General features: G+C 41.9%; 1 protein-coding gene across 1 annotated transcript; it reads right to left on the bottom strand.

Annotated features, from left to right (window-relative positions):
• Positions 1-762: 762 nt before the first annotated feature.
• Positions 763-7,931, bottom strand: pitx3 (paired-like homeodomain 3). Its single transcript, XM_076165399.1, has 3 exons — positions 7,823-7,931; positions 4,787-4,992; positions 763-1,332 (listed from the first exon to the last, which is right to left on the bottom strand). The coding sequence occupies exons 1-3, from the start codon at positions 7,929-7,931 to the stop codon at positions 763-765; spliced, it is 885 nt and encodes a 294-aa protein (XP_076021514.1).
• Positions 7,932-10,127: the final 2,196 nt, after the last annotated feature.

The raw sequence follows: 10,127 nt of genomic DNA, 5'->3' as shown, positions 1-10,127 counted from the left end.
TCTAACCCGCTCGAGGTTATTTTTACTTTTCCAGGACGACGTTTCGTGCCCTGCTCGTGCCCCATCCGAGTTGATCTTTGACCTACGACCTTCCAAGGTGAGAGGAATTCACAACAAAGATTAAAATTCCTAAAGGGGGGTTCTCATAGTCAACCTAGGGTCTTTGCTTTTGAAGAACATGCTTTTCTCATCTTCAATGTACTACGTTTTCATATATTTTTGTCACATACAAAACAGAAAAAAGTCTATTATATACATCCTCAATTTTCCCATATTGCTACCACAGGTCCCTTTTCCTGCGACGGTAGCAAGGATCACGTTTTACTCGATGTTTTTTTGGGGCCAAGGTGTTGACCACCAGTCCAGTTGAAGCATCCTGTGGTTTGATTTTTTTTTTTACCCTTGGTTTCTACATTTACTCTAATCATGCAGTTCAAAAGAAGGAGAAGATGATAATGGATAATACATTTTAGGATTCCTTTGAAGCAGTTGGTCAGTTCGGCAACAAAGTCTCGCAAAGTCTCGCAAAGTCTCGCGTACAGAAGTGAGTTCCTTTGAAGCACGGTGGTCCATCTAGGGCATGTGTGTAGTTTTCGTCTCAGTATTTTCATTGTGTATCATGAAAACGAGGTGGTGTTGGCCGTATAGCACACCTGGCCGTTTAGAGATGGAACATGGCTGAGGAGATGCAATAGTGGGGCAATAATAGCGGACTTAGGTTCTGGTGAGTTGGGTAAGGGGGCGGCTGGTGTGGTTTCTTCTTCATACTGGTCGGTCCACGGCGTACTGGCATGGGCTCAGGTTGGAGACGGGGTTCTGCACCGCCGGGTAAGCGAAGGTGGTGTGCTGCTTGGCCTTGAGCCGCAGGCTGGCCAGGCTGGAGTTGCAGGTGTCTCTGTACATGTAGGGACTCGCCGTGGTCGCGTAAGGACAAGTGGCCGCTGTCACCGCAACTGAATTGAGCGCCGTGGGGCTGTTTAGGTTGTTGAGGTTGCCCAGGTTGTTGAGCCCTGTGCCGGGGACCCCAGTCACCGCCGAGGGCACCATGCTAGAGGCCATGTTCATTGAGGGGATGGAGCTCGGGGGGGAGAACATGGGCTGGGACGACAGGGGGCTTACATTCATTGAGTTAAAGAAAGGAAAGCTCTTGGCGGAGAGAGGGCTGCTTGCTAGGCTTTTGGTGGCCCAGTTGTTGTAGGAGTAGCCTGTGTACATGTCATCATAGGGTTGCATGAGTCCATTAAACTGGGCGCCGAAGCCGTTTTTGCACAACTCCGCCTGCTGGTTCCTCTCGCGCTTCCTCCACTTGGCACGGCGGTTCTTGAACCATACCTACGGAGGCCAAACAGAGAAACATAATTAGTGCATAAAGTCTATTTTAAGATGTTGACCCATGATAGTCACCTCACATTTCTCATTTTTAAAGTAAAATATTTTGATGGCTGTACTGTCATATCAAAAGCAAAGAGGTGCATAATTCTAAAAAAAATATATTTGGTATCGTTTGCAAATTCTTCATTAAATTTTATTGTGAAATCCAAAGACCTAGAACAAATCTCAGGGTTATAAGCTTTTGAAATCACACACTACTGCCTCTGCCACATGGGGCAGATGCTAAATTAAAACTCTTTTGAAATTAAAACATTGATTGAAAGGTCAATTACATTCAAGTAAAAGATGATGAACAAGTGCTCGGAAGATTTACACACTGAAGTTGGTCTGTGATACCAAAGGATACCAGAGACACTTGTGAATGTAAAAAAAGGCAATGCCACTGTGTAATATAAGAATAGAAAGACTGAACAAGTACTTTTACTGACCTATCAAGTCTACCAAAGTGTCATGGGTCAATAAAGTCTAATTCCAAAATACATCCCGCGTGTGTCCTCGCACCTCTAAGATACTTTCTGTCATATTGTGTGCATATGTTTCCAGAATTTTTTGGGAGGCTTAATGATCCCAGAAAGTAAGTTGAAGTGTATCGTCAAACAGTCATGTTAGGCGAGGCTTATTAAAACTAATTATTGATTCATTTGAATAGTGAGATTCCAATGAAAGAAATGTCAGAGAAGGGCAATCTTCACATTTGTCATTTTATGGTCCTATATTTAGAGGATATGAATAGGATTAAAGCTTTAGTGGAGAATCTAAATTGAGATTTCAGGAAAGAAGTCTCGTCGAGAGCAAAGTTCTCCACAAACTTTTGAAATAAACCAAAACCTTTGATTTGATTCTGTGTGCAAATAGGAACATTAGACAGAAAAGATGCTGTATAATTACAACATCCAACAAAACCCCATTAAAACGATTTGGTTTCAAATGTATTATCAATTGAAACCTTTTATGGGCCATTCCTACTCTCTCTGCTTACATGGCATACATGCTGTGTATCATCCAACCCTCTGTTATGATAGTAACCAAATGCTGTTGACCATCAATAAGAGTTTAACGTGCATGACTCTGAGTTTTCCATGGCGCTCAGTGACAGCAGGGAAAGCCCCATGCCGGAGGACAGTAGCTACCCAATCTTTGCTGTGACTCGGAGGCAATGCTGTTTGAATGTCTGTGGAAAAGGCTGAATGTCAAGGTTATCCCCAGGCACGTCTGCAGCAACATTTAGATGTCTTGTCTCAAATAGTCATATTGTTGCTGGCGCAGGCAGGAGGGTGAGGGATTAAAATACTTCTTTGCAAGACGGTAGAGAAATGTGTCAGGAGGATCTTTAAATCAATCAAGCATCCCGAGCTGTGGTGATGAAAGGTCTAGATCACGGTGTGTATGGCGTCACTGGTCCCAATTGAAATATCTATATCTATTGAATGAACCGGGGTGAACATTCATTGTCCGTCGAAGATGAATTTTAATCATCTTCCTGTCGGCGTTATCATGCAGACATAATTCAGATTTGTTCTTTCAAAAGTGATTTAATCAAATGTGATGATCTCCTGGCTTTTCCTGTAATGTATCACAGCCGTAAAGGCCCTGCTGTCTGAAAACTTCCCCGTCTTGTTTCAGAGTAGGAAAGCAGCTTGTCAGCAGCTCCCAACTTTTTCACATCTCGATAAGAAGCCTCAGGGAACTCTGACTTTATTCCTTTTGGAAAATGCTGACGGAACATAACATAGTTCTATACGGTATATTGCTCTGGAGCTCTGATGCTGAATCACATGTCAACATTTTAAACCTACTCAGCATTTCATTCAACATGCCAGTGATTGATTTTGACGTTCATCAATCATTTTATTCTCCAGAAAAAAAGAGTGAGGGCATTTTATAATTTGTTGAATTCTATTACAAATACATAAAGCTTTACAGTGAGAATGCCACAAAATATTTGAGTTGTCCACTTTCACAAGGAATGAGCAGCTAAATATAATGAAGATGATAATACTAATATATAACAGAATGGTAATACAGCAGGATTTTTCATTTTTTGCAGCATAATGTAGAAGCTACAGTACGATATCATATTAAAGCCTGTTTCCCGTTTTAAATGCCGTAAACCACAAAACTCCTCCGTCTGCGCTGCCGATTAACAACCAACTGCTCCCTGACAAATCATATAAATCAAGCCGACAGGTGAGGTATTTTGGGCATGCAGGAATCTCCAAACATGTATGGGGTTAGAAAGGCTGCTGTGACGTGAGGGCCCAAATAACGTGTAGTCTGTTGGGTCTTCAACATAACAACCAGGAGTGCGTGCTATGTGACCTTTCATCCAGCCAACATTAATGTGATCCATTACTTGTCGGGCAGCGTAGTGATTGTAGCCTATTGTCAACCATCAGAATGTGCGTCCTCCTGCTTCATATAGCTACAATGTCCAAACCGCTGGGCGTGGGCAGACAGGAGAGCACCTTTGACATTTAGGTTGAAGTGGAAGAGAATAAAACATGTAACGTAGTCTATTATAAGAAACCCTGTAATTTTCTGGAACTCAAAGAAAGTGTAAATAATAGAGCCGACATCAAAGGCTGGTTTTACCAAAATGATTTCAGGCCAGAGTGTAAAACGGAGGCCACGTACTTCTGTTCTGTTCTATTCTGCCATTTATTTGATCTGTCTCAGGGCGATCACACACATTCAGCTCCTAGTTCACCTTACTTTATTGTGTTTGTACTGTGAAAGAAAACTAGAGCACTGGGAAGAAACGACATCATTGGCAACAAACACACAGTTTTGGTTTCGGTATTTTTTAGAGACTTAACAGCAACAGGACTAAAAATACAGTTTGTCTTGAGGGTTGTGTTAGTACACAGGCCATGGCGTCAAAGGGAACTTAAAGGGATTCATTCCTTTGTGAACACGGCCTCACTAAATCTGCCTTTTAGATTAAAGGCTAAATGCTACTTTACATGTCCACATGGCCACTACGGTCCTCGTGATGTAAATTTCAGCAGGTTACATCATTGCTGCATACATTGTTTCGACTCTGACCTGTCTCCACCTGAAAGCACCTACTGCACTTGTGCAGAACTGTGGCAGGAGATGGAAATGTGTGCAGGTAGCGGCGGAGGTTAGGAACAAAGGTTCAAAGCAGAGGTTTCTGTCGGCTGTTTCCACACTCGGCTGCTTTTTTTTAGAAACACATTTTGTTTCCTCCCTGCACTCAAGTGGTGCTGACAGGTTAGGTGAACTGGGAATTCGTACAGAATTGTATGAATGTGTGAATAAGTATAAACACCACAGCAGCTGATTTACTGAATAACACACCTTCAAGCAGAGATGGACGCATTGAAATCCGGTGTTTTAGTGTTTGTTTTGAGCTTAAAGTGTCTGCACTCACCCTGACTCGCGCCTCAGTGAGGTTGGTCCAGACTGCAATCTCCTCTCTGGTGCTCATGTCGGGGTAGCGGTTCCTCTGGAAGGTGGCTTCCAGCTCCTGGAGCTGCTGGCTCGTGAAGTGAGTCCGCTGCCGCCGTTGCTTCTTCTTCAGTGAGCCGTCCTCGGCGTTGGACTCGTCTAGCTGGTTCTGGTGCGATTTCTCTGTGTCTGCGGAGAGGGAATAACATGTTAGAGGGGTATTATAGCCAAGGTGAGCAAGAAAAATATAATGCAACAAAAGAGAAAAATAGAATGTAAATGGGGGCATACAACAGCAGAATTGCAGTATTTGAAGAAGTGGCAGTTGTGTTTGTGTGTTTTTTTTTAGAAATTGTTAAATGAAGACTAAATATCCTTAAAATAACAAACTTTGGATATGGAATATCTTACAGACAGCAATTCACCAATCCAGAAGAAATGAGAAATGTGTTCCAGCCAATGCAATGATTTAAAATAGGCATTCATAACAGTGGGGTTTCAAACATGATCGTTAGATCAATCGCTACTGGCAATATGCTTGACCTGAAAACCTGAGTGCATCGAACATCCTTCTTTCTGGATTCATTTTGTCTTCACCTTAGACTCTCACAAATCTAAATTTTGACACTAGGAGGTCATAAATATCCTAGCACTTTGACCAGACTATTTACATTATCCTCTGTAGAGTCTAGACAAGAAGCACAATCAATACTTGATGAGCAAACAAATTCTTTGTTAGAAACAACACATTATTCTAGCATATCTCCCCTGGGATTTCATCGCTGATCTCAATATATATAAAAACGTCTAAAGCATCCTATGACATCTGTCTGTCAGGAGCATTGAGTGATTGCGTTTGGCACATGACACGGTAGGTTTAAAGGACCACACATCCGTGTTGTGTCTGTCAGGGCTCTTCTCCGCCACATCAGACTCCCACAATTTGAGGACCTCACAGAAAGAAGTGAAATTAGTTGACCAACTAATCCTGTGGATCAGGCTTTTGTGACTGGGGCAGGTTGGGCTCTGTTTGGTGAGGGCTTAGCTCTCTGGGAGCAGTTCAAAATGATCAGCAGGGTTTAAAAAGAGGCTCCGCAGGGCCACCGGCAAAACCAATAAGGGCCAGGCTGAGGCTGTTATCTGGCAGTAAACTGACACTGGGTAAGCTGTCACTTAAGGCCAAAGTCTATAACACAATACATAGGAAAGGGCAGGCCTTTTTACACCGACGCAGTGACCAACAATAGGAGCAATCTGACTGATAATGTGCGGACATGAGAGAGCCGTTCCAGGTCACCTTCTCAGATGAGTTTAATCTGAAAAACAACTACAAGCGGCTTTCAGCAAAAATGCGTTTCAGTGTTTGGAAATTCAGAAAGATTCTTAACATCTTCACAGAAAGCCACACAATGAAAAGCAGTGGTGGTGTGTTGAGGCCTTCATCACACAGGAACAATGGCAACATATGCAAATATTCATTTTGTCCAGTACAGGTCAGGTTATTCAGAGGCAGCCATGAGTGACAATTCACTCCCTCCATTTTCTAAATCCTGACAGCGGTTAAAATCAAAGGAGGAGAGAAAGGCAGGCCGTGGACGAGAAAGATCACTTGTTCTTTTTTCTGAATAAATCCTTATTTAATTTGCTAAATGTTTTACAACAATGCAGAGCAAAGAATGATACGATTAAGTATTTGAAAGCTTTTTTTATACAATCCCAAGGAGAATTCTGGTGCAATATTTGATCTCTACGTTCTCTCACTTAAAATTTGTGAGAGAAAATAAACTGATTTGATATCGAATCAGTGTGTCTCAATAAAGAAGTCATTTTAGTGACATTCTTCAATACACGAACGACTTGCTAGAACTTTTAATTCTTAATTGTCACTTATATATAACACATATTTCTAGATTCTGTCTAAAAATTACAAATGTATCATCACTATTGTGTTTAGATTTGATTCAATTTGATGAGATCACAAGGAAACCAAGTCTTATGAAAGCTTGTGGCACAATTGAAAACATGTATGTTAAATTATGTTTGTGTTTGAGTAGCACACAAATTCAGCAATGAAAGGTATATGCTTTTATTGTGAAAATCTGACATATATCAAAGTAAGGAGATTAAAGTAACAATAAATAAAGAAAATTACATTTCCTTATATGACATCACACCCAGAGCCCAGCAATGTTCCTAAAATTAAGACGTTTACCTTCAAAATAAAATGCACAGCTCAGCTCTTAAATTTCGCAACACATCTGCTCTTCCTTATACGTTATAGATCATTTAAAGAGAACCCTGTCAGATTAGTATAAGACTGCATGAAGAGAGGAATGGATCTATTTTGACACGACATTTATTTCTTTACAATCGAATAAGTATCTGACAGATTGTAGGACTTCATTTCCTCTTTAAGTCAAACACGTAAGCAATTAAATTCAGGAAGAGGTGCATTCCGCCCAGCTGATGAGCTCAAATGAATCTGTAAATAAATCGAAGGCTTTTAATTTATCGATCACCGATCCCCGCTTTTTTTAAAGCTCCTTCCAGGTGAGATGTCTCTACGAACTGAACACGACTGAATGAAGCTGTTGCTGCGTGAGATAATCCCTTGAGAATTAGGTTTGTCTGTTTGGCAAATGATTTTCATATTCAAAGTGAGATGAGTTATTTTCTTAAAGGAGCCGGAGGTTCACATGAGGAGGTTTGCTGCTGCGTGAAGACGCCACTGACGTCGATCAATCCCGTATTGTAGACCAGACAGCCTATAGGGACTTGGGTGGGTTCGATTCCTCATTAATCGACCTTTTACGATATTCGAAAAGGATAACCTCATATTGTTTTGACTTGAAATAATTTAATTATTATTATTATTGTTACTATTATTATTATTATTAATATTATTATTATAATCGAAGCGTCGCAATGGCTAAGCTCATTCGGCGATCGTCGAATAAAATCGCGCGTGTCGTCGGTACATGTGGTCGCAGGTAAGAGCGTAAGTGATGATGAGACCCACCGCTGTTGTCTTGGCCTTTGCATCCCTGGTCGTGCTGCGGGGTCCCGGAGTCAGAGAGCGACAGCGCCGGGCTGCGGGCTTCACTGTCCGTCAGGAGGTTAAAATCCATAACCAGGCTCTAAACACACACAAAGAGAGAGAGAGAGAGGGGGGGGGGGGGGATTGTTCAGCCGTTAAACCCATCAAACCACACACCAGCTTGTCTTTATGATATCATTTAAATGTACAGGCAAATGTGGTTATAAACCCAGATTATATCTCTGCTGAAATCTCATCTGTATAGGGGATTGGAGTTGATGGATAGTCTTTCATTGTCACTTCTGTTCTAATAATGTATTTGTAATAACTTAAATTGCTTTTGTCCTCCTGGAAATAATAATATTTTTATCACTAAAAAGTCCCAAAATATGTTTATAATATCCCTGCAAAAACTTAAAATGTGCTTACATCACAACTAGTCTATCCATTATATTTGATTCCTTATCAACGCTGAGAAGTAATTATCCAACATGTATTAATTTAGGACAAGTACAAAGTAATATAACATTTTCTGACAGAATGATACTTTAGGGGATCAAACATTCACATGATATTTCTTTGGAAACGTCTAGTAAGTCTGTGATATATATATTCCATTAGTTTGTTCCTAAATTAGAAAAAGAGGCAGGTTATTATTTAGACAATTAGTATTCTATTGACCTAACTGTACCAAAGAATCACAGAGCCCCCATTTCAAGTCTATAAATGGCTTTGTGTGTATATTTATAGTCTGTGTATTGTGTTTCTGTTTCCTCTGTGATCTTTCCATTCACCTGGGCCTGTATAGTTGTCGTACCCTTTATAGGGAAACTGACATCTATAACCGCCCCATCCATCGTTTCTATTTTGGGCCTGCATGAGCAACGGAGTTATTGCTGTAAAATACGCGATGACATTTTCAAGCTCCATCGCAGGGCCAGTGAAGTACAACCGACACTCAATGGAGCCCGAAATAGTCGGGCCGTTTATTTATTCGAGAGCAGTCAACAACTGGAAAATGTGGGTTCACAAACCCACCGTTCTACACTGAGGGAGGGTTAGGATGATGGATGGTGCCTGCAGGCTGCTGCTGTGCCGGCGAAGTCAAAAGCAGGGGAATGTTTGTCTTCCACTTGACTTCAGGGTGTTTGATTTAAAAAAAAAAAGAAAAGAAAAAGAAAAAAAAGTACATCCTAATTCATGTCATCAGTAAGGGGATGAAGAGGTAAATAAACAAAAAACAAGGCAAACAAAAGGCCTTTTAATGAGGGAAGCGACCAAATATCCTCCAGCTTAGACGAGTTCCCCTCAATGAACCTCAAGATCAGATCAATATCTGCGATGTCAAATCGATTATAAACCTCCTGCATCATTTACACACGCGGGCAAATCAAAGCATTTGACATAAACGGCCTAAGATATAAGAGCAAACACGCACAATAGTAGGGCCAACGTTCCGTATCAAACTGAGAAAACACACACACTCACTCACACACACACACAGTCAGGCGTGCTGACTCTGAGATGAAAGGAGCGATGAAATAAAGGCTCAACCCTGCCTGGTGTGTTCCAAGGATGCCATTGTTTACCCTCTCTTCTTTATTTACCTTTTATTTAGCAGTACATCAGCCAGTTAAACCTAAGTCTAAAGGTTGTTTTTTTTAAACTCTTAACGCTGTTGAGGACAGCACAATAGATTTGTGTCATCAAAGATTTACTAAGGTGGTAAACTCGATTCCTGCAAATCAAACTTTGGTGTTCTCTCAGTTTAGCTTTGCCGCTGTGGGCTGTTTGAACTTTTTGCCAGTTCGCCTGTTTGTCATCAGCGTTGTGGTTAGGGCCCTTATTTATTTGGTTCCAAGAAGCATCGGATTTAGATTTTCAGGAGGAGTGTGTGTATGTGTGTGTGTGTGTGTGTGTGTGTCGCCCCCCCCCCCCCCTCCTTTCCCCTGCTGATGTGTTTCCCCCAGCCTGTGTCTCGGCTCGGCCCGGCCCGTCCTGCACACACTCACATGTGACTCTCTGCCGGGTTTAAATATGAATCCCCGAGGGGAGGGAGCGAGAACAGGAGGGGGGGGTTCATACTGTAGCATAGCGTGGCATGGCGTCAACCCAACCAGCCCCACCCCCCCCACACACACACACACACACACACCCTCCATCCGTCCCCCCCATCTCCCCCTCCGTCCCCCTGCCTGCATAGACAACAGTAAAACTAGAATGAACTTTTGAACCAGACTCACTGTCACCATGTGGAGTTGTTGAAATGACAGGATCTTCCTCTGCT

This window comes from Genypterus blacodes, unplaced genomic scaffold (assembly GCF_046128005.1).
Source record: "Genypterus blacodes isolate CSIRO-AG114 ecotype Tasmania unplaced genomic scaffold, CSIRO-AGI_Gbla_v1 ptg000012l_1, whole genome shotgun sequence".
NCBI lineage: Eukaryota > Metazoa > Chordata > Actinopteri > Ophidiiformes > Ophidiidae > Genypterus > Genypterus blacodes.
This window is presented reverse-complemented; position numbering and strand designations above follow the sequence as displayed.